This window comes from Lutra lutra, chromosome 8 (assembly GCF_902655055.1).
Source record: "Lutra lutra chromosome 8, mLutLut1.2, whole genome shotgun sequence".
NCBI lineage: Eukaryota > Metazoa > Chordata > Mammalia > Carnivora > Mustelidae > Lutra > Lutra lutra.
Window position 1 is genome coordinate 191424 of NC_062285.1, and position 24760 is coordinate 216183.

General features: G+C 46.8%; 1 protein-coding gene across 8 annotated transcripts in view; it reads left to right on the top strand.

Annotated features, from left to right (window-relative positions):
* Positions 1-24760, top strand: part of ZMYND11 (zinc finger MYND-type containing 11) — a 128488-nt gene that overhangs the window by 36261 nt on the left and 67467 nt on the right. For 7 of the 8 annotated variants that reach the window (XM_047739528.1, XM_047739527.1, XM_047739525.1 and 4 more), the window contains one exon: positions 12826-12960. In XM_047739528.1, coding sequence (XP_047595484.1) covers positions 12845-12960 — 116 coding nt within the window. In that variant the 5' untranslated portion in view covers positions 12826-12844. Of the gene's footprint in view, positions 1-12825; positions 12961-18871; positions 18877-22175; positions 22178-24760 lie in introns of those variants that run through there. The other variant, XM_047739532.1, reaches the window with a different exon arrangement.

Consider the following 24760-nt stretch of genomic DNA (forward strand, 5'->3'; position numbering starts at 1 on the left):
GAAATAGTGTTTTTGTCTTTTTAGGTAAATAGTAGTGCAGTTGCTAGACTGCAGATTGGTTCTGTTTTCAACTTTCTGAGGAACCTCTATACTGTTTTCCACAGTTTGGCCAGTTGATTTTTGACCATGATGCCAAGCCCATTCAGTTGGGAAAGCAAAGTCTCTTCAGAAGATAGTGTTGGGATGACTGGTTTACGCACATGAAAGAACGAGTTTGGACTCCTTCCTTACAACACAGACAAAATTCCAGAATGGATCAGTCACCTAAATAGAAGAATTAAAACCACAAGACTCCTAGGAAAAAAAATAAGGATTAATTCTATGACCTTCAATTTGCTTTGAAGTCTTAGGTATGACACCATAGCAGGAACAATGAAAGAAAAACTGTATCTATAATACTTTATCAAAACTAAAAACTTTTCTTAGAGATTTATTTATTTGAGAGAGAGCACAAGCAGGGGAAGTGGCAGGTAGAGGGAGAAGCTGGCTCCCTGCTGAGCAATGAGCTCAGTGCAGGACTTGATCCCAGGACCATGGGATCCTGACCTCAGCCAAAGGCAGACACTGAATGGACTGAGCCACCCAGTGCCAAAACTAAAAGCTTTTGTGCGTCACAATCACAGGACATTATCAAAGTGGAAAGAACTTACAAAATGGGAGAAAAGGTTTGTAAAACATGTAGATTTAAGGGTTATTTAGAATATGTAAAGAACTACCAACTCGCCAAGAAAAAGATAAATACCATGAAAAGTGAGCAGGGGCTGCAGTAGACGTTTCCACAAAGAAGATAAATGGCGAACACATATGAGAAGACGCTCATTGTCGTCATGCAAGTGCAGATCAAAACCACAGTGAAATACGACGTCACACCTGCTAAAAGGGCTACAAAATGAAGCAGAAGATAGCAAGTGTCGGCTGGGATGTGGAGAAATTAGAACTTGCACACGTTCCTGGTGTGCTGTGAAGTGGTATAGCCACTGGTATAGCCCCAGAAGACCGTGGGGTGATTGTGGAGTTACTGTACGGTCCAGCAGCTCCACTTCTGGGCATTCACCCGAAGACCTGAAAGCAAGACCTGGGCTGACACTAGTGCTTATTATAGTTACTCACAGTCTCTAAAAAGTAGAAGCACCAAGTGTTCATCGACATACACATGCCACTGAACTGTGCACTGCACGATGGTCAAATGGCAGGTTTTGTGTTACTGAGCCATACTTAAAAAATTAATATTCTATATAAAAAAAACCCTGAATTATACACTTCTAGTGATGAAACATACATGAATTATATCTCAATAAAAGTGTTAAAGGGTGGGGGCACCTGGGTGACTCAGTCATTAAGTGTCTGCCTTGGCTTGGGTCATGATCCCAGGGTCTTGGAATCAAGTCTGCATCATCCTCGCTGCTCAGCGGGGAGCCTGCTTCTCCCTCTCTCACTCCCCTGCTTCTGTTCCCTGTGTCACTGTGTCTGTGTCAAAAAAATAAATAAAATCTTAAAAAACAAAAGTGTTAAAGGGTTAAACATTATTTCCCCATGTACATTTTGTTTTTTAAGCTAGTATTTTGTCAAATCCAGAAGCCAAGAAAGGTCTTGCTTTACTTGTACAGCTAATAAAACAATTGACATCTGCTTGTCGTTATTAGGAATCTTGATCAGTGTTTTACATGCTATTATTTTCTGCTGTTGAACTAGTGTAATTTGCTTTAAATAAGGTCGGTTTTGGAGCAGAAGTGCTTTGTTTCTCAAGTTCTCCATGTTCTGTACTCACTACATCTGGAAGTGGGACAGCAGCTGTGGCTCCGGGGTTTTAGGGAACACTGTTCTTTAGTCTCGAGACTTAGTAGCCAACCAGTTATAGTCATAGACTAGACTAGCTTCATTTCTCCTTTTATTTTTGTTTTTTAATCTCAAGGCTCATTCAGGAATGTATTCAGTCCATAAGTGCTTACTGTACACTTCATGGTACAAGTCGTTAAGGGCATAAGGTTTGAAATATGGCCTGCTTTTTAGAAACATGTTGGGTGATGCATATAAAATAAGTATATGTCAGTAGCAGCAGTCAGTAGCAACATGGCCTTAGTTGTAACTGTAGACTTTATATATGCAGGTTGTTATAATAGAAGCTGAATATAACCTAGTTGTAACTTTAACTTGATTATGACTAATAAGCAAATTAGAGTAAATGAATATCTTTTGTGAGATACTAACCAAACCCAGAACATCAAGCACACAAAGGCTGGTATAGATTGGGACCTGACGGTTGGATGTACATCGCATTTTGTTAGAGAAGGAAGAAATCTTTCAGTAAACCGTGCTAGGACAATTGATCTCTCTGGGATGCCCTTCTCTTTTTTCGGCTTCTATCATATTAAAAAAGTAACTCCACAGTTTCCATGTGGGCATGTCAGATGCTTGGAATTTGCCACTGCATCCTAATAACAAGTAAAAAGCAGAACTGAAAAACCAACGAAGGTCCGAGACTCACGAAGGCGGTGAGGCCACAGGACAAAAGTAGGAGACACACAAGAACAGAACTACTGGAGCAAAAACTCTCCACAGAAACAGCAGCAGGAACCAGAGCTAAGAAAACCTGAATGTGGCCAAGCCTGAGTCAAAATCTAGAGAGACCCAGTCCTCAGGGTCCCCCACACTTTGGTAAGACTTACCGGAGGAGAAGGATCTCTTACTCCTCTACCCAGAAACTCTACCGGGCCCTCCCAGCGAATATTGGAGAAAAGTCCCCTTGCCATTCTGTTGGGTGGGGGGAGAAAGAACCATTTTAAGATACGCCAGAGCATTCTGCTCTCCATAACAAGGCCTGCCTCCAAGAGAAGCTCACCTCAGCCTTACTGACCTAGGAAAGGGGACTGCCCAACCCTGGCTCACTCTAGTAATCCTGTCCCATCTAATGGGGTAGACAAAGCTGAGAAGTACTTGGGAAGTTCACAGTGCAGGGGTACAGGCTCACCAAAACCGTGAGACTAATCCTGGGATTCCAGAAAGCATTCCCTTCCCCACACCTCACGCTGCGTCACTAAATGCCTTCTCATGCAGTTGCCTGTGCTTTAGGACTTCATGTCCACCTTTCAAAGGAAAGTAAAAGTCTACTCAAAGGCAAAACACACAAGATACTGAACAAGCATCCATCTGAACCTGGGCCAGCTTTGGCAGGGATGTTGGAATTATCAGAACAGGAGTTTTTAATGATTTTAAGAGTTTTATTTATTTATTTATTTTTTATTAGAGAATGAGCAGGGAGAGGGAGAAACAGACTCCTTGCTCAGCAGGGAGCCCAATATGGGGCTCAATCCCAGGACCCAGGGATCATGACCTGAGCTGAAGACTGACACTTAATGGAGCTACCCAGGCGCCCTACAAAACAGATTAAAATGCTAAGAATTTTAATGAAAAAGTACACAGATTAAAATGCCAAGAATTTTAATGAAAAAGTACACGATATGCAAGATTAGATGAATACTGTAAACAGATGAAAATTCTGAAAATGTCCAAAAAATGCTAGAGTCCAAACACATTGTATTGGAAACAAAGAATGCTTTTGGTGGGGTCATCAGTAAATCAGACATCGCTGAAGAAGGAATCTCTGAGTTTGAGAATATGAAACTTGAAAACTGAAACGGAAAGAGAAGAAAGACTGAAAAAATAAAAAAATAAAAAAACATCCTGGGACAATGGGACAGCTGTGAAAGGTATAACATATACCCAATGGGAATATCCACAGGAGAAAAAAGAGAAAAAGAACAGAAACAGTATTTGAAGCAGTAGTGACTGTAAATTTTCCCAAATTAATGTCCAATGCCAAACCAGATCAAGAATCTCAGAAAATATCTAGTCGGATGGGCGCCCTCAAAACTGCATTTGGGCATGTCATTCCAGATTGTGAAAATCACAGATTAAAAAGAATCCTGAAGAAGCCCACACAGAACACTCACATTGTCAGCCATAGAACACAACTTGGTAAATCTGAAAAGATTAGAGATAATAGTGTCTGTTCTCTTGTTAGACCACAGTGGAGTTAAACTAGAAATAACAGAAAGATAGCTTGAAACTTAAGATACGTGGACATTAAACTACACACAGGTGGAAAAGTCTTGAGAAAGCTTTTAAAAATCTGAATTAAATGGAGTTAAAATATCCGTTTGTAGAATACAGCAAAAGCAGTTCTTACAGGGAAATGTATAATATTGAACACGTATATTAGAAAAGAAGAAAGATCTGAAATAGGTATTCCACGCTTTCACCTTAGCATGCAAGAAGAAATTAAATCCAAAGTAAAAAAAAAAAAAAAAAGGCAGGAAAATGAAATTGTCAGTAGGAAATCAATGGTAAAATGAAGTCAAAATCTAGTTATTTGAAAAGATCAATAAAACCAGTGAGTCTCTTGACAAGCCACCTTAACAACCGATACAAATAACTAATATTAGAATTGAAAAATGAGCAGGAAAAGGGGGAGCGGGGAGAAGAGGAGCTATTGGTACTGATCCTCTAGGCTGTGAAAGGATAATAAAGGAATGTTATAAACATCTCTGAACCCACAGACTTGACAACTGAGATGAAATGGATCAATTCTTTGAAAGACATGATCTGGCAAAACTTCTGCAAGAAGAAATAGTTTGTGTAGGCCTATGTAAAAGAAATTGAATCAGTAATTAATAAAACTTCAAGAACAGAAAGCACCAGGCCCAGATGGGTTCACTGGTGAATTTGCCCAAACATTTATGGAAGAATTTATACCTATTCTCCACAATCTTTTAGAAGGTAGAAGCAGAAGGCATACTCTTCTGTGAAACCAGCAATACCCTAATACCAAGCCAGACAAAGACCTTACAAGAAAAGAGATGGCCAGTATCTGTCATGTACATAAATGTAAAAATCTCCAACAAAATATTAGCAAATTGAATCTAACATTGTAAAAAGTATTATGTCCCGGTATGCATGGTTGCTTCCATGTGTGGAAATCGGTCAGTGTAATCCATCATATCAACAGGCTAAAGATATATCACGTCATTAATAGATGGAGAAAAAAATTTTGGCAAAACCCCACACCCGTTCATAATAAAAACCAGCAAACTAGAAGTAGAGAGGAATTTCCTCGGCTTGATACAGTCTACTCAACAAAACCCTGTACTAACGTCATCATACTCAATGATGCTTCCTGCTGAGATTGGGATCAAAGCAAGGATGTCTCCTCCTACCATCCCTTTCCACATTGGACAGGAAGTCCTAGTAAAGCAATAAGACAAGAAAAGGAAATAAAAGTATACAGATTTGGAAGAGAGAAATAAAACCATTTACAGATGACATGACTACACAGAAAATCTGACAGAATTGACCTGAAACTAATGATCAGTTACAGCAAGGTCATATGACAAGAACATTAATATATAAAAGCCTATCACTTTCCTATGTACCAGCAACAAACAAGTTGAATTTAAAGTTAAAAACACATTATATTGGCATTATCACCCCCCAAATGGAATGCTTAAGTATAAATCTGACAAAATATGTATAAAGTCTATATGAGGAAAACAGCAAAATTCTGATGAAATGAATGGAGAGGGAACCCTTGTTCATGGATAGGAAGACTTAATATTGGCAACATGTCAGTTCTTCCCAATTTGATCTATAGAGTCCATGCTGTTGCAGTAAAAATCCCAGGAAGTCATATTTTGGATATCAACAAAGTGATTTTAAGATTAATGTGGAGGGACAAGAGATCCAGAATAATACAATATTGAAGGAGAAGAACAAACTTAGAGATTTCAAGACGTACTATAAAGCTATGTTAATTAAGATAGGGTAGAATTGGTAAAGTAGCAGACAAATGGATCAGGGGAACAGAGGGAAGAGCCTGGAAGTTGATCCACGTGAACATAGCTGATGATCTTTCATAAAGGAGGAAGGGAGGTAGAACGGAGCAAATGACATGTCTTCCTCGAATGGTGCTAGGACAACTGCATCCACATGCAGAAAAATGAATCTAGACACAGACCTTATTCACTTCGTCATAGTTAAAACAGGTCATGGACCTAAAATGTAACATGCAAAACTGTGAAACTTCTGGAAAATAACGTAAGAGACAACCTACCTGTCCTTGAGTATGGCCTTGACTTTTTGGATATAAAAAACCAAGACAAAACCCTGGAAAGTAACAATTGGTCAGCTGGACTTGATTCAAATTAAAACCTTTCGCTCTGTGAAGGACAGTGTGAAGACAGTGGTGGGACGAGCCACGTACTGGGAGAATGTTTGTAAAAGACGCATCTGACGAAGGACTGTCACACAAAATGGGCACCTCTTAAAACGCTAAGAAAACGGACCTGATTAAAAAGCGAACAACACATTTGAACCGACAGCTCACTGGGGACGATGCACAGGTGGAAGGTGAGTGTATGAAGAGACATTCAGTGCCGTGTCCTCGGAGAACTGCAGAGTGAAACTGCGCTGGTTTACTACCACACACCTGTGAGAACGGGGGACGGCCAGAACGCAGGACAGCACCCAGTGCCGATGACTGGGGAGCAGAGGAGCTCAGTGCCGGCAGGAGTGCTGAATGGTGCCGCCACTCCGGAGACGCGTTTCTCACAAAACTGCACGTTCTGTTACTGTAGGATCCAGCTGTTGCACTGCTTGTTAGTTACCAAAGGACCGGAAAACGTACGTGTAGAAACCTGTGCGGGGTTGTTGAGAGCAGCTTTATGCATAATGGCCAAAACATGGGAGCAACCAAGATGTCTTACAGTCAGTGAATGGGAAATAATGTTACATCCATACGAAGGAACATTATTCAGCACTAAAAAGAAATGAGCTCTCACACCATGAAAAGACATGGAGGAAATCTTAAATGCCTATCACTAAGTGAAAGGAGCCACTCTTAAAAGGCCACATGCATCCTGTATGGTTCCAACTGCAGGACATTCTGGAAAAGGCAAAATGATGGCAGCAGTAAAGAAACTCGTGGTTGCCGATGTCTGGGGACATGGAGGGATGGATAAGTGGGACACGGGATTTTAAGGACAGGGAAGTCACTCTGTGTGATCCTCGGATGGCACGTACTTGTCTGTATGCACGTGTGAAAACCCATAGAGTTTACGGCAGCGGGAGTGAACCGTAAGGGAAACTTTGGTCTTTGGGCGAAAATAGTGGTGTGTCAGCGCAGGTTTGCTGATTGTAACAAATGTGATTTCTGGTTTGGGGCGTTGATAAAAGGGCAGGTGGCAGATGTGTGTGGACATGGGACACTTTGTATCTCCTGCTGGATTTTGCTATGAACTGAAAACTGATCTACAAAACAAAGCTGGTTAGTGTTACTACTTCTTAAATAGTTATTCTCAGATGGGTTAAGAAGTCAATATTAAAAATTAAAAAATAGGTGCCTCCATCAGAAAGGATGAATCTCCAACTTTTGTAGCAACATGGACGGGACTGAAAGAGATGATGCTGAGTGAACTAAGTCAAGCAGAGAGAGTCAATTATCATATGGTTTCACTTATTTGTGGAGCATAACAAATAGCATGGAGGACATGGGGAGATGGAGAGGAGAAGGGAGTTGGGGGAAACTGGAAGGAGAGGTGAACCATGAGAGACTATGGACTCTGAAAAACAATCTGAGGGTTTTGAAGGGGCGGAGGGTGGGAGGTTGGGGGAACCAGGTGGTGGGTATTGTAGAGGGCACGGATTGCATGGAGCACTGGGTGTGGTGCAAAAACAATGAATACTGTTACGCTGAAAAGAAATTAAAAGTAATTTAAAAAATTTTAAAAATAGGAAAATACACTTGAATATTTTTCTGACCTGAATGTGGAAGGACTTCTAATCAGAAAGTTATCATAAAAGAATACATAGTCAGCTATATTTCTGTATAATTTCATTTAATGTTTACTAAAAGACAAAAGTAGTTTAGGAATAACCTTAATCTATAAAGATGTTAATATATAAATGGGGAAAATGCTTTGAATAGACTGTCAATAAAAGTAACTTAAAATTACAAGTAAAGTAAAAAATTAAAAAAAAAATTACAGTTACACTTGAGCACCTGGGTGGCTCAGTTGGTTAAGCATCTGCCTTCAACTCAGGTCATGTTCCTGGGGTCCTGAGATCGAGCCCTGCATCAGGCTCCCTGCTCAGTGGGATGTCTGCTTCTCCTTCCCTGCTCCTCCCTTCTGCTTATGCTCTCACTGTCAAATAAATAAATAAAAATCTTTAAAAATTGCAGGCAGAATTTGGAAAAATTTCAACTTAACCTAAGTAATAAAGAAATGACATTATACAATGGGATTAAATTTTAAATTCCATATAATATTTGATGAAATTACAAAATATACAAAACATAATTGTTGGTATAATAATAAAACAAAACCTGAGCCCACCCCCCACCAGCAGAGACATCAGAACATGCTTGATGCCATGTGTCCTCCTGGGGGGTCCTCTGGGACTCTCTTCTCTGCCTCCCACTGTTTTAATCTCCTTCCTGTCATGTTTATCAATTCCTACAATACACAGTTTTCCCATATGTGTATTTTTCTCCAAGTATTGCATTGTTTAATTTTGCTTAATTTTTAATTCCCTGATTTGATTTCTTTTATTTTTTCCTCCAGTTTGTAGTGTTTGCAGATACGAAAGAAGATAACATAGGTAGAGGGGCTTGCGTTAAGTCTGGGTTTGGAGGGGTGGAGAGTGTTGGTGTCACCTGGGGACTAGCCAGGATTACGTGGACCGGCTCATACCTGTTAGGATGGCTACTGTCAAAACCCGGAAAATTACAAATACTGATGAAAACGTGGAGAAAATAGAACCTTGTGCACCAGTGGCAGGAAGGTAAAATGGGGCACCTGCTGTGGGGAAGAGTATGGCAAGTCTTTAAAAAGTGAGCCCTGTCGGGGCGCCTGGGTGGCTCAGTGGGTTAAAGCCTCTGCCTTCGGCTCGGGTCATGGTCCCAGGGTCCTGGGATCGAGCCCGGCATCGGGCTGTCTGCTCAGCGTGGAGCCTGCTTCCCCCCTCACTCTGCCTGCCTCTCTGTCTACTTGTGATCTCTGTCTGTCAAATAAATAAATAAAATCTTAAAAATCGAGCCCTGTAATTGCTGGATCGATGGTAACTCTGCCTCTGCGTATTTCTGAGAGAGAGGTTTCAAAGGCAGGTTTGTGTACACATGGTAACAGCAACATGTGGAAGCAACCCCGGTGTCCATTGCAGATGGATGTCGGGCAGATACCGTCCATGCAGTGGAATATTACTCAGGCTTGAAGAGGAGGAAAATGTGGGGGACCCTGAGGGCATGTTAGGGGAGACGTGTAGGGCACAGAAGGACAAGTACTGTATGATTCCCCCTGTAAGAGGGACTTAGATTTGTCACAAAGGTGGAGCGGAATGGCGGGTGCTGGGATGGGTTGGGGACCCAGTGGTCACTGGGTGTGGAGATTCCGTTTCACACGGCAACGTGAGTTACGGGGAGGGACTGTGGGGACAGCTGCACAGCGGAGCGGATGTATTTCATGCCACTGAACTCTACACTTAAAAATGGTGATTGCCATTTATGTGTACTTTGCCACAATAATAGAAATTGTGGAAAAATCAGTGGAAAGTTTTTGGTTTTGTGTTTTTAGTTTTTAAACAATAAGCCACTTGAGAATCACTTTCTGAAGGAGCTCCTCTTCCTAAAGGAGCCAAAAAAAAAAAAAGATTGAGGACTGATTTAAATCTCTCTCCAAGTCTTAGAGTTTTGTTTTTTTTTTTTTTTTTAATATCTTAATCTTTGCTGTAACACAAACGAACGGTTCCTCTGGGACTTCATTGTTCACGTAACAGCTGGAAATGTTGCATTCCATCGTTTCAGATCAGAGCTTACCGTGTTCCTAACCGCGAGGCCACCTTGAAAGGAAGAACGAGGCCCGTCCCTTCCTAGTTGAATGGATAGATTCTGCTGAGGAATTTCTAACTGTTCGCGCAAGATGCTACAGCTGTGAGAGGCCTGGAAGCCAACGGTCGCTTGAACATATGAGAGTCAAGTTCACTTGGCGGGGAGGGGGTGTCGGTTGGAGGAGGAGCCGGGAGAGGCAGAGAACTGCTCAAGCACGGGCTGCAGGGGCATCTCGGGCAGACTGGGCGCTCGGAGGAGTCGGGGGTGGTAGCAGCCTCCGCGCCGGAAGGAGGGCTGCGGAGGGCTTGGGCTGGCCACGACTGTGTAGACGTGAGCCGAGAGGCCGTCTGTGCCACGGATCTGAGGAACTCATTTTCTAGGATTTTCTTTTTACTGATAAACACCAAGATTGCTGTCTTTTGATTTCTAACCTCATTACTCGTATTTACCAGGCAGTGGGAGGACCTGTGTTGACTGGCTCAGTGCTGTACTCCCGGAGCCTGGAAGAGTGTCTGGCCTGTCGCAGGCATGTCAGAGCTATGTTAGTGAATGAATGATTTTAGATTTCGTAAGAAGGGAAAATCTCCGTGGTGGTTTTTAAAAGAGATCTTGTCCTAATAGGTGAGGCTGGTTTTGTTGCTTTTATAAACCGTCTCAGGCTTTGCTGTGCTCAGCTTACTTGGGCTCGCGTTCTTTGAAAGGCTCCCTTTGGGCTCCCGAGCATCTCCCTTATGATTTACGTGTCTGTGGTGACACGGTTCCGATTCAGGTAGATCTGAAAAGTCTTTGGCTTTAACCGTACATCTGTTTTCCTGAAGTACGCATTACTTAATTCTTTAGTCTTGATTTTAACCATCTCTAGCCATCTGGTGACATCACTTCTAGAGTTTCTGTTCTTAGTGTCCCCTGTGTTCTTTTGGTGGTTTTGTTATATAAATAGTTGTATGTACTCTTTAGGTATTATTTTAAAAGTTTGCTTTGGTTTTACACATTTTCTGTAGTTCTGAATAAATTAATTGTACACGTATGTACTTAGGCTGAGTTGCACGTCTGCGTGAGGTGATCACTGCCTGACACTGTGCCCGACCAGGCGTCGTAGCCCTGCTGAACCCGAGCATCTTGGCTTCTAACAGCCAAGTATCTTTTAAAGAAATTAAGGAGGTTCCTCTTAAATTTCCCCATATGCTTACCATTCTGCGGTGTTCCGTAAGCAGAAAGTGGTGTCCCCGGGGTGTGGACTCCCCCAGGACGTATTTGGGCGGCCTTGCCCTCCGCCTGCCGAGCGGTTAGGGGTTCTTCTGTCTGTCAGACCCCACTGCCAGCGCTAGGCCCTTGTCCGGCAAGGACCGCGGGTCTTACATGTTTAGATCCTCCATGGTGGTGCTCCGTGCCTCGCCCGGAGCAGACGCGCGCTGTGTGTCAGAACGTAGGTGTGGTGGAGGTGGGGCTTCGGGGGGGCGGGGTCCTGCAGAACCTGGCGACTTGCACTACCGCCTTTCGCCATCAGATGTCACTCCACGGCGGGCCTGACCTGCTCCCCGAGGCCCGGCCGCTCGGGACGGCGGCTCGGGAGCAGGTGCGCGACAGCGGGCGTCTCTGTGCGTTGGGAAGTCACTTCTTTCCGAACACACGTTCGTCAACTCAGTTGTAGTTGAGTTTAGTTCTGCGTCCAAGTCTGCCCTGAGCCCAACTGGTTGTCCTTAAGCTCTCTCAGACTTCGAGTGCTGGCTGTATGTCTGGTCGTTCTCTCTGCGAGCAAACGCTGCAACTGGGACGAGTGGCGGTGGGAGGAGGTGGGGGCTCCGGCACCCGCGAGGGGCTCACGGTGCCTCCGCCAGGACGGCTCCTCTGAGAGGTGCCTTGTTCCACGGCGGCCGGCTGACCGGGCTCGCGGGAAGAGCCTCTCTCGCTGAGCTCCGATGGCCGGGTTTGTCAGAGGGAGAGTGAGCACGCACTTGGCTGTGGAGGGGTGTGGGGAAGCGGAGACTTTTAGGGTCCACTGGCCCGTCCTGGGACACAGGAGGGTGTCAAGAATGAGTTTCCTTCACTCATTCTCCTGCTCTGAAACCTAGGAAGGGGCAGGTCAGGGAGGTTTGGGGTTCACCTCACGCCCAAGGGCTGTCCACACGAGCCTGTGGGATTGAGGGACCCAGCGCCTCGGTGTGCGAGGATGGTCCCTCTGTGCCCGGCGGGGGTCCCAGTGCGCAAGAGCCTCTGCTGCAGCGCGGCCCACCAGACACCCAGGAGGCAGCCGCGGCCCTCCTAGACTTGACGCAGCTGGTGGCTCTTCTCCTCGCTTCGCTCAGAATATTGAAATTTGAACGAAATAGCGATACTGGTTCCAAGTACTGGAAAGAGCAGCTACCCCAGCCCGAGCCTGTGAATGTTTCTGATGATGTGGGCCCCCCACGTCCTCCTCTGGGCCCTCAGCTCCCAGCCTTTCATGCCTCGGTCAGAAACAGAGTCTCCTTATTATTTGGAAAGAAAAAGAATGTTGTTTGCATTTGTCAGTATGTCTGCATAAACTTGAGATCCAAAATTTGGAGTATAATAAACTAAGAACCGAGGAGTTGGGACTTGGAGTTCCATTCCTAGTGACCCGTCAGATTACAGTCACACACAGCGTAGTGTCGAACCGTGAGATTCTACGTTCTGTTTTGGCTTTGGAATGAAATGGAAACGTACACGATTTTTGATACGTTAGTGTAGGGTGACCACTTGTCCTTCTTGGGAAGATGTTTTTAACTCTTTGGCCTTAAAGTGTCATAAAGGGAATGACAGTTTTTACAAAGTAGTTGGTAACGTAGACGGTAGAAACAAGTTTGATGCACTCTGTCCTGCGTTAGCACCCGCCAGCGCTCAGGAGGCGCTGAGTCTTCTACGTACACCGAAGGTGGTTCCTCTTGTAACCCTTGCTTTCTTTCCCCTTATGTTCTCGGGTCCTGCAGTCACAGGAGTGAACAGGTCATGGCACGTCTAACAAAACGGCGACAGGCGGACACAAAAGCCATCCAGCACCTCTGGGCGGCCATCGAGATCATACGGAACCAGAAGCAAATCGCCAACATCGACCGCATTACAAAGTAAGTGCATTTGAGAAGACGTGTCCTTGTAAGGTTTCCTGTGAGATTTTTGGGGGGGAAAGTGCCAAAATAACTTACTTTATTATGCTCATCAACACATGACAGAATGACACTTTCTGCCTGTATGCACTTGTCAGAAAAGCAGAGACACAGATAGGCAACTTGTGTTAAGATGTTTAATAAATACCAGAGAAGTAAAATACCAGTGTGTACGGTTTATAGTAGCTTTTTAATAATTAAAGTTTTTTTATTAAAAAGGCTTTGCATTTGTTTCTCTGAGTATTCTTAAGGGAATAAAGCTAAATTCATCTCTTCACAAATGTTTGCATGATACGTTTTGGTAACTTAGATGGAATTTCTTTATTCTTTGTACAGCTTCCTTAGATGCTGCTTGTAAAAATAGGAAACAGGTGATTTATGAGCCTCTTTAAAGAAATGCTTATTTTGTCCTTCTTAATAAGTAACAGAATGGAGCACCACATATTTTTGTCTCTTACCTGCATTCTGCTAAAGATCGTAAAGGCTGCTCACGCGGGGCAGGACCGGAGGAGGGGGTTGCTCTGTGCTGCTCCAAGTCTGTGTTGACCCTGTAAGCGCTTGAGTTCGCCGTGTACACCTCCTGCCCTGCAGGCCAAGAGAAGGAAAATAGGTAACACTTAGGGACAGTAAGAGTAAAATAAAGAGCACATAATAAGTCAAGTTAATATGTTTTTATGAAAAGCAAATAATTTGAGGATATGTTACAAAGTACAAGTTATAGTGAGGTCATACCGGCCTGAAAACATTTTTTCCAAACTTCAAGAACAAGAAGTGTCAGTATTTTCCTGTGGCTGCAATTTTCTTTAAAATAAACCACGGTTTATGTATATTAAAGTTACTTGTAGAAGAATGTGGAGATCAGATGCTGCTCATTGGATTTAATGTTTAACTTAGGGTCACTGACTGAAACAGAGCAGTGTCTCTCCCTCTCCCAGCGCTGTGGAGCTCCCTGCCCAGGGCGCTTGCCGGTCCTCGCCGGGGCCGCGTGCGCACAGATGTCTGTCAGGGGGAGCCCACGCCCACAGGTATCCTGCACCCTGTCCCCTCTTCATCAGCACAGGCTCAGGCCACCAAGGCTGGCTTTTCTCCATGCATGAGGATCTGTAGATCTTAAGGTGGTAGAAAGAAACATATTCACCTACCAAAAAATTAATGTCTTACCAGTGTTGTCTAGAGATGAAAAGGAATTAAGAAAATCAGAGGGTAAGTGTTGGCAGGAGTGGCGGCCGGGATCTCCCCCTTTCCGAGTGCCGCTCCTGCCCGTTCTGGGCGCCCGCCATGGCGTCCATACTGTGGTCACAGCCTGCCTGTCCTTAGTTCCCGCGTCGCCATAGGCCCCAGGAGGGGCTGTGTGCATAGCCAGCTGGCCTGGACCCGAGTGTCTGGGCCATGCTGGTGTCCTTGTCACCTGGCCGGAGCAGGTTGGGAGGAGTGCTGTGCTGCGCCCCCATGTTGGGCAGTCAGGAGTCTGGTCTGTATTCTGACCAGGTGAATTCTTCCCAAGTCTTTGGTTAACTTAGATCGAGACGCTCCGCTCCATTACAGCCGAGCCTGAACATGATTGTCATCTCATTGTTACACACGTGTGACGTTCCTGTTGGCCCTGGCGCGGCTATGGTGGGGGAGGCACGTGTGCTGTCAAGGACCCCTTCTCTACCACGTCTGGTGAGAACGAAGGCTCTGCGGCTTCCAGCACACATGCCTTCTACCCTGTTGGGAAGCCTGGCAGACCCTGAACACGGCAGTGACTTCTGTGTGATGTTCAAGCTCTGCTTGGTTTGTTTCTCTCAAAAGTGCCTTTGAGGCCCTCTTCAATCTACAGCTTCTCATTCATCCTCATGGTGGTTTGCTTTGCACTTTATTTATTGAAGACATGCGGTTGTTGGCTCTGGCTGGTCGCATCTGGCGATGTATTTGTTTCTCTGCATTTCATGGGAGTGGATAGTTGCCCTTGAGGCTTGGGTGGGGTGAGACCCGGTCACAGGTGTCCTGTCCTCCGACCGAGAGGCCATGGTGCGGGTTCCTCGTGTGGGCAGCTTGGTAGCCTTGATGCGTATCAGCAGTGCCAGTAATTCATTAAGGATTGCCAGACTGTGGTAATCTAAGTTCATCTTTCTGCTGTAAACCGGAATGCTTCTGTGAGGACCCAGATTTGCCATCATGTGCTCTTGGGCAGTCCTCTGGTGTGTTCACATCCGAAGGTAGAAAAACAGACCTTTTCCCTTTTTTGCCAGTTTTTAAAATAGCATCCTCTAATGGTAGCCAATTAGTTTTTTTAATGTCATTTGGAATTCAGGCATTTCAGTATTTTTGATATACTTCAGTCCATTTCTGACAAAATCCTGACTTATGCTCAGACTTTTCCCATCTTCACCGGCTGGAGCCTCTCCATGTGGACTCCTGAAGTGGGGTTCTGCTTTCTCACCTAACGGGATTTTTAGGCTCACCTCTTTTGCAGCCCATCCCAGACCTAGAACCTTTGATTTCTCCAAGGGGCTCTGGTTTCTGTCACACAGAAATTGAGTCTCAGAAGCATGTCTGGCCCTCTGTGTGCTCACTGCGGCTTGGTCTTTCCCGGCCTTCTCATGGGCAAATACAACGTAAGAGAAGGAAACACCTATGAATGCATACTTTTATTTTTGTTGGAATTTGTGTCTACTGGACTTTCTGTAACTCTTCTACCAAAAATCTTTATTTCTTTTCTTACACAGTGAGGGGGTCGTGAATCGTAGTTACTCAGTTGTTGTATCCAACATTATTTACCGAGTGGCTGGAGAGGAATGACACCAACGCTGTACCCGGTCCTGTGTTTCCTGGAAGTGGTGTAGGGTGTCATCCCTGTTCTCGCACCGCTGGAGCGAGTCTAACCGGCCGAGAGGGACAGGGGCAGTAGCCTGGCACACTGTCTTCTCACAGCGAGCATTGTTCCCTCTGTGGTCGGTGTGTGTCTCATGGTCACGAGCAGCCCTTCTCTTGGGGTCCAGAGTGCATTCTCTGGTCAATTTCTTTTTTATATTCCTTTCCCCCAGTTTTACTGAGATACGAATGACATACGATATGGTGTTTATACACGGAACAACATTGTGATTTTGTGCTTGTACCCACTGCGAAACGATCACTTCATTCTGTTCAGGCAGCTCTGTCCCCTCATGTGGTCGCACATTTTGTTTCTTGTGGTGAGAACTTTGGAGACTTCCTCTGTCAGCGCCTTTCAAACCCACGTCCGTTATTATGAACAGGAGTCAGCATGCTGAACCCGACATGCCCGGGACAAATTTCTCTTATAACTGGAAGTTTGTACCTTTTGCTCCCTTCCCCATTTCACCCGCCACTGGCCACCACCAACCTGTTCTGCGAGACTGGCGCTCGGTCTTTTTAGCTAACACGTGAGAGAGGGTGCGAGGTTGGGGCGCTGCTGTCTGACCTACTCTGCTTAGCGCAGTGTCCTCGGGGTCCGTCACACTGGCCCAGAATGGTGGGATTTCCTCTCTCACGGCTGAGTCGTCGCCGCGTGTGTGCGCCACGTCGTCCTCATGCACGCTTCTGCCGATGGGCACGTGGGCCGTTTCCACGCTGTGGCCGCGGGGAAGTGCTGCCATGGACGTGGTGGGGCGTAGACAGCTTTTTGAAATAGTGATTTCACTTCTTTCGGATAAACACCCAGACGCAGGATTGCCGGGTCGTGTGGTCATTCTGTTTTAGTGTTTTGAGCAGCCTCCGTGCTGGCTTCCCGAGTGGCTGCACCGTCTGGGAGATCCGTGGTCAAGACTTGGTGGGAACTGACCTTCAGGTTCCCGCCGGTTCGTCACAGGGGTTGCAGCCTGCTGACTGTGTCAGTTTGGACATAAAGTCCTTAGCTCGACTGTTTTCTTTCTTCGGCCTGTTTATGTGTTCTGTGTGCCGTCTGCGGGCCTCTTGTGGTCGCCACACGCCCCAGGAAAGAGGCCTGTGCATTCTTTACCAGTTTCTTTTAAGTCTCTCCCTGTTTTTAGAGCAGAGTTTTGTTCTGTTCAAGAAGTGTAACTAACAGAAACTTCTTTGGTGGGTTCTGTTATTTGGGGTGGAAAGTGCTTTCACCGGAGGAGTCCGTCTGAAGTCAGAGTATATGTGTGGCATTAAGTTTGATTTTTAATGAATGGTCAGGCTGTCCCTCTCACTTAAAGGTGCGTGTTTATAAACTGGCCATTGATGATTATATAAAATTTCATAGTCCTCACTTGAGAGCTAAATAGACACAAATAAATTTTGGTATCTCAGTAAAAACATTTTACATTTTTAGACATTGAAGTATGGTTTGTGATGCTTAATCATCATAAAATTGAAACCAACAAGTCATTTTATCTTAAAAAATACAGGCGTCATTTGAGGTGAAGGTAAACACAGGCAAGATTTTATATGAAACAAATATTTATAACATTTTTATGCTTAAGATCATGACGTTAGCTCTTGTTTTATAGTTTTTAAGTCAAGGAACAAAGATTAAGAATCATAGGCAGGGACACCTGGGGGGCTCAGTTGGTGAAGCGTCTGCCTTCACCTCAGGCCATGCATGATCCCGGGGTCCTGGGATCGAGCCCCACATCGGGATCCCTGCTCAGCGGGGAGCCTGCTTCACTCTCTCCCTCTGCCCCTCCCCTTGCTTGTGCTCTCTCTCTCTCAAATGAGTAACATCTTTTAAAAATATATATACATGACAGCAAAATCAGTAACAAATGAAATTTAAACTTTCAACCCCTGAGAGTTCCTGTATTATTCATAATTCATTATGTCATTTACAGTCACCTGTATTTTAATATTCCATAAAATAAGTCATATATGTCACTTCTGTTCCGTCTTAAACCCACACGTGTACTCACATCTAACTTGGATAACTATAACATGGCGTTAGCGTTTCATAAAGTATTCTCAGTAATAGTCACGACAGAAATGCATTCTGTTGAAGCAGGGATGGATTTTATGTTCATCTCTGCCAATGTCACGGGCTAGTTTGTGCCATTGCAAGAGGTCACAGTTCTGTGCCAGCTGGACAGGGCAAGTGACCCTTTCTGTTTCCTTGCTGTCTCGGATACTGTGACCGTGTGTTTCTGGAGTGATGTGCTTGATGCGTGTGATTAGGCTGATGTGGGGCCGGAAGACTCTTCCCATTCCAGTTAAGAGTGTCAGATCAGGACATCAGTTAATGACCTGTATTGCTTACCCTAGGGTCACACCCCAGGTAGAACTGTGCCCTCTGACCTCTTGTGATACGTTTGCAGTGACCGTGTTCTCCCGAGTGCCGCCTGTCACTACGGACAAGGGTAAACCCGCACTGGGAGCCATCTGTGTGCAGCTGACGTCTCAGGTTCCAGGAGGCATGCTCCATCTCTGTACTGACTTGTCGAGAATTCACTCCATGAAACACCTAGAACTGTGAAGTTACCATTTTGCTTTGTCTCTGTGTCATTTTCTTTCCTTTTTTGGCAGACAACACAAAAATAAGGAGTGCTTCCCAAATTTGTGTGTGCTGCTTACAAGGGGCCATGCTGATCTCCTGTGTGTCATTTGGTCTTAGCACATGTGCTGTCAGAGCGAGCCCTCTGTGGATTCCACTCCCTTACCGGGTTTGCCGAAGAGGAGGGGATGGCCATGGCCTGCTGCGTCTTTGGAAACAAGTTATGTTGAAAAACCAGCAGTTAATATTACACTGTGGGTACAACCCCAAGAATTCTTCACAAAGTTACCAACTGTGTACCCATTTCAGTCTGTGATGATTTATTCTTTCTTACCTTTCTTCTGTGGCAGCAGAGTGGCAGACGCACTTCACCCCTGCTCACACCAACTCTACTCTACGTAATAACAGCCTTGCAGAAGTAGCGGGTTCTGAAGAACCGTAATACAGTACAGCTCCACAGTGCGCTTTCTCGTGCTGAATTCTCAGGACACTCCTCCCAGCTTGGATTACTGTCGAGCTGTTTTCATGTTTGACATTTCTCTGCAGCTCTGCGAAGGAGACATACGGACAAGGCACAGAAAAGCATAACCATTGGAGAGTGAGCGAGTGTGATCGAGTAATAGGAGAGGCATCGCAGACAGCCCGGGGTTCCACCCCACATGCTGGTCCGTGCTGATGGCTGCACTCCTGGCCGCGGTCAAGGGGCTGCTGGACATCAGGAAACTGGGGAAGGCCTGCGTTAGTTGGGCCTGGGAGGGTGGGTGGGATTCAGGTCTGGGAGACTTAGAGCAGAGGGACTGAAGGGGTTTTAGGGAAAGGAGATGAAGATGCAGGGAGCCAAACAGGGAGGGCCTCTGAGGCTAACCCTGAGATTTTTATCCTGGACCTAGAGGGCGACATTGAGTGCATTTGGAATGTGGAAGTAGTGAGTAAAAGACAGTACTTTTCGCTCCCTGGGGAGATGGAACAGGCCTCTGTGGGGTCTAGAGGGGGCCTGCTCCTCCCTTTTCTGGCCCGAGTCTAAGCCCACCTCGTTCCCTGTCCGCACTAGCAACAGGGTCCTGTCTGGGCTTCCGGCCGCCCACACGTGCAGTCTCTGTTGTTTCCCGTCTCTGGTATCAGAGGTGTTTTTCCAGAGCACCATCTTATCAAATGCTGCATGACTGAACACTTTCTCTGTTGCTCACAAAGCCTAAATTCCCGCCCAAGGTATTACTAGCTGAGCCTGCCACTTCCCACCCAGTGTGCTGTGTCCTGGGGCCCCTGATCCGTGGCCCCCCGATGCGTGGTTGTCCTCACTCTGCCTGGGATGCTGAACCCCCTGGACTCATCTGCCAGACAGACCCCTCTTGAAGTCACGTCCCGAAGAGGTCGTTCCTAACCCCTTCAAGTGAATATAAGCCTTACCTTCTTTGGTATTTTTCTAGATTATAGGTCTAATTCTTTTTTTTTTTTTTTAAGATTTTATTTATATGTCAGAGAGAGAGAGATTGAGAGAATGAACGTAAGAAGGGGAATGACAGGGGGAGAAGCGGGATCCTTGCTGAGCAGTGAGGCTGATGCAGGACGTGGTCTCAGGACCCCGAGATCATGACCTGGCCAAGGCAGACGCTTGACTGACTGAGTGACCCAGGCGTCCGTCTCTGTGTTCTTCAAGACTCTGTTATGTCCCCATCGTGCACAAAGTGCACGTACCTGCACGGGGCATCGCAGTAGACCCCAAGTGTCCTTTTCATGCCCTGCAGCTCCCCGCTCCGTCTTCCGTCTGACGACACTGGTCTCTCTGGTCTGAGCACTCTCTTGTTTTGATTATTTTGTATTTTTCCTTCATTAGTAGACAAAATTTACCCCTTTTTTTTTTTTTAGAAGATTTTATTTATTTATTTATTTGACAGATCACAAGCAGGCAGAGAGGCAGGCAGGGGGTGGAGGGAAGCAGGCTCCCTGCCGAGCAGAGACCCTGATGCGGGGCTTGATCCCAGGACCCTGAGATAATGACCTGAGCCGAAGGCAGAGGCTCAACCCACTGAGCCGCCCAAGTACCCCAAAAATATACCCTTTTAAGATTCGACCCCGGTGTTCTGTCCTGTGAGGTACTTATTCGTTCCTCAGGAGAACCCATCCCATCCCTGTTGCTCCTGTGCACGGTGATGTGTACGAAATGCACTTGTATTACTTGTTAGAGGCTCTTATCCCTGAAACCATTTCTGCTTCCTCTGCTGATTGTGAGCACCTTGTGGGTGAGGCATGCGTCTTTCTTCTGGGTCTGTGTGAGGCACCGCTGAGACGAGGAGGCAGGGACAGGTTTCCTAATAATGAGAAATACTCAGTTGCATTCATTGACAGTTTCAGTAAGGCTCAGCATTGAGAGTTGTGGTTAATCTGCGACAAGCCTTGTGCTGTGTAGGATTTGTCTCGGTGAATTCTCCCAACTCCAGGAGGTCTGTGGTCATTCTCATGTGGCTGAAGAAGGTGGCGGTCAGGCGGGGAGGCTCTTGCCTGAAGGCGCAGAGGTTGCCAGTGGCAGATGCAAACACGAATGTCAATCTCTCTGATGTTGTGGTCCAGGCTTCTGATCATTCGCTGTTTCCTTCTGGTATTTGATGGACGTGTTTCCTTGCACGTGTTGGAGGCTTTAGTTCACTGTCCTGTACCTGTGCTTCCGCATCACCGTGTAACCGCCCTGACGTACAGACTAGCCTCACTTCGTGCATGAAGATGGCAAGGCTGTGTGAGCAAATTACTCGTTCCTGGCTAAGTTTTAGGAACAGCCTATATCTTCAGAGTCTATTCTAAATGTTCAAATAAATTTCCTTGATGAAGGACCTATAAAGGTGTTCTTTAGCTTTTGAAGTTTTTGTTCAGTGAAATACTTTAAAAAATTTATGTACCCGTCTGTAAAACACCTAGTGGCAGATCATTTGTGGTAAAACACACAGTGTAACCATTGTCAAGTCTAGTTCAGTGTCGTGAAATACATCCGCTCCGCTGTGCAGCTGTCCCCACTGTCCCTCCCCATAACTCACATTGTCATGTGAAACGGAGTCTCTGCACCCACCGACTACTGGGTCCCCATCCCGTCAGCACCCAGCACCCGCCGTTCCGCTCCACCTTTGTGACAAATCTAAGTCCCTCTCAGAGGGGGAATCGTATCCTATCTGTCCCCTTGCGGCGGCCGTCTCACTCAGCACAATGTCCTCAAGGTTCGTCGCTGCTGTGGCCTCATGGAGACTTCCTTCCTCCTTCGGGTTGGGGGACACCCCACCGCATGGACTGTGGCGTGCCCCGCATCTTGTGACCCACACACCCGGCCGTGGATACTGGGCTTGCTCCTGTGGGCTTGCTGTTGGGTCTGATGCTGGTGTGAGCCTGTGTGGACAGAGCTCCGAGACCCCGCTTTCCGTTGTTCGGGGGTTCAGAGGCGGAAGTGGGGTTGGGGGTGATTCGGTAATTCTGAGTTTTGTGGAAGACCCTCCATCCTGGTCTCCACACTGGCTGCCCCAGTTTGCTTTCCCGCCCACAGCGTTCCCCTTCCTCCGCCTCCTTGCCGACACCTGTCATTTCCTGTCTCTCGGGGCCTAGCCGCCCCGACAGGTGTGACACAGCACCTGGTCGTGGCCTTGATGTGCGTTTCCCTGGAGGTGAGTGTCTTCTCACGGGCTTATCGGCCACTCTTGTATCTTTGGGGACGTGGCTGTTCAGCTGCTTTTCCTGTTTTTGGAGTCGGGTTGGCGGTTAGTATCAGAAGTTCTGTTTCTATTCTGGATATTAACCGGGTAGTAACTGGATATTTAACCTGATTATTCTGGATATTACCAGATGCAGGATTTGCAGGTACTTTTCTGCTCTGCAGATAGTGTCTCCTGATGTGCAGCATTTCAGAAGTTTGGTGAAGTCCACTTTGTTTTTTCTTTGGTGGCCTGTGCCTTTGGTCACATCCAAGAAACCATTGCTAAATCCAGTGTCACGAAGCTTCTGGCCTACGTCTCTTCCAGCGTTTTATCGTTTTGGGCCTTACGTCGAGGTCTTTGATCCATTTTGAATTAATCGGTGTGTGTGCTCTTGGGTCGGGGTCCGGCTGCCTCTCCCCGCCCCCCCACCTGTGGACGTGCGGTTTCCCCAGCTCAGTCTGGTGAAGGTGCTGTGGGTTCCCCGTCGAGGGGTCTTGGTATCATTGTCAGCAGTCCTTCCGCTGTCTCGTGAGGGTTTCTTTCTGGGCTGTCTGTCCCCTCCCCTCGTCTGTCTGTCTCTGTGCCAACAGCACGCGGTTTGGTTACTGCAGTTTTGTGCGGTCGGTTTGGAAGGAGGAAGTGTGAGTCCTCCCGGTTCTTCTTCAGGGTCATTTTGGCTCTTTGGGTCCGTGGAGAGTCCACACGACTTTCGGGATGGGTTTTCTGCATCTGAAAGTGGTGTCGTAGCGCTTCTGATAGGGAGGGCACTGGACGCATGGATGGTGTCGGTCCCGTTGACGTTGTAGCAATAGGACGTCCTCCGGCCCCCGAAGGCGGGGCGGGTTTCCGTTTGTCTGTGTCTGGAGTTCCTTTAGCAGTGTCTGGTGGTGGTCGTAGTGCAGGCTTTCCCCCTCCGTGGCCAAGTTCGTTCCTACGTATTTTATTCTGAGTGATTTTAAACAATTGTTTTCATAGTTTCCTTTTGAAATGGTCCATTGTTCCTGTTAGAAATACGGCTGGTTGTATGACTTCACATCCTGCTACGCTGCTGAATTCAGCTGTTAGTTACAGCCGCTTTTTGGTGGATTCTTCAGAGTTTTCTACATGCGAGATGATAATGTCTGCAGAGGTCATTTTATTTCTTGTCTCCAAGTTGGATGCGTATTGTCCTTTTGTTATGTAAATGCTCGGTCTAGGAGTTGCAGCATCCTGTTTACTAGGAGTGAGGGAAGTGGGCATCCTCCTCTTGTCCCAGACCGCAGAGGAGAACCTCGTCTTGTCCCAGACCGCAGAGGAGAACCTCGTCTTGTCCCAGATCGCAGAGGAGAACCTCGTCTTGTCCCAGACCGCAGAGGAGAAGCTCGTCTTGTCCCAGACCGCAGAGGAGAACCTCGTCTTGTCCCAGACCGCAGAGGAGAACCTCGTCTTGTCCCAGACCGCAGAGGAGAACCTCGTCTTGTCCCAGACCGCAGAGGAGAACCTCGTCTTGTCCCAGACCGCAGAGGAGAACCTCGTCTTGTCCCAGACCGCAGAGGAGAACCTCGTCTTGTCCCAGACCGCAGAGGAGAACCTCGTCTTGTCCCAGACCGCAGAGGAGAACCTCGTCTTGTCCTAGACTGCAGAGGAGAACCTCGTCTTGTCCCAGACCGCAGAGAACCTTGTCTTGTCCCAGACCGTAGAGGAGAAGCTCTCAGCTGTAGAGCTGACCGTGGGGTCCGTGCGCTTGCTGTGTCTGACCCTTGCCGTGGTGAGGTGGTTTCCTCCGGTACCCACTGTGTTGAGTGTTCCGTGATGGGAGGATGATTCTGTCCGATGTGCTGCTCAGATGTGCTTGTCCGTTCTGTCAGAGTGGCATGTCGTCCTTGGTTGGTGACGCGTGTGTGCTGAGCCACCCCTGCATCGGCGAGCATTATTAAAATGTCTTACTCTAAGTTGTGTAGTCGTAGTGCAGGAAGCTTGGAAAAAAGAAAGCTGCAGATTAATCACCTGTAATTTCTCTGTCCAGATTTGATTTATTTCTTTCTGGTCATTTTTTTCCTCAGCATTGTTTAGTGGTGACTGTTGCTGCATGGTCACTGTGAGTCACTACTGGCCATGGTCGTGCAGTGCTCCAGGTGGTGGGACCTCGGTCCTGCAGTTTGGGAAGGAGGAGGGGTGAGCACGGTGATAGGTGCTGTACGGTTACGTCGTGTTCATTCATTTATTCGCCTTGAGACAACCACAGGGGTTGGCGCTGCTGACTTTACCAACATGCCCTTGGACGAGCAGAGACGTGGGGTGGCTGGGCCTTCCCGCTGCACGTGCTCAGCCCTGCGTACGTCATCCGTCGGAGTCCTGCAAGGCTGCTGTTCCCGATACACACGTGTGGTGATCCCAACGCGAGCTGGGAGCTTGGAGGCAGTCGGCATGAGAACCGTGGTCCCAAACACACTCCGTGCGAGGCCTCGTCACCCCGTTCGCCGCCTCCCGGCGCGTCCACTGTCGGGACTACGTGCACTTGTCCTCGCGCCACTGCTCTGTCCTGGACAATGGGCGCTGGCGGGTTCCCATTGGGTTCAGTAGTCTCCTCGCACCATGTCTCCCTGCTTAGAAGGATCGTTTCCCGATGGACACTCGGGCTGTCCTGGGCGTCCCTCTGCCACAGACGGCCACCAGTGCA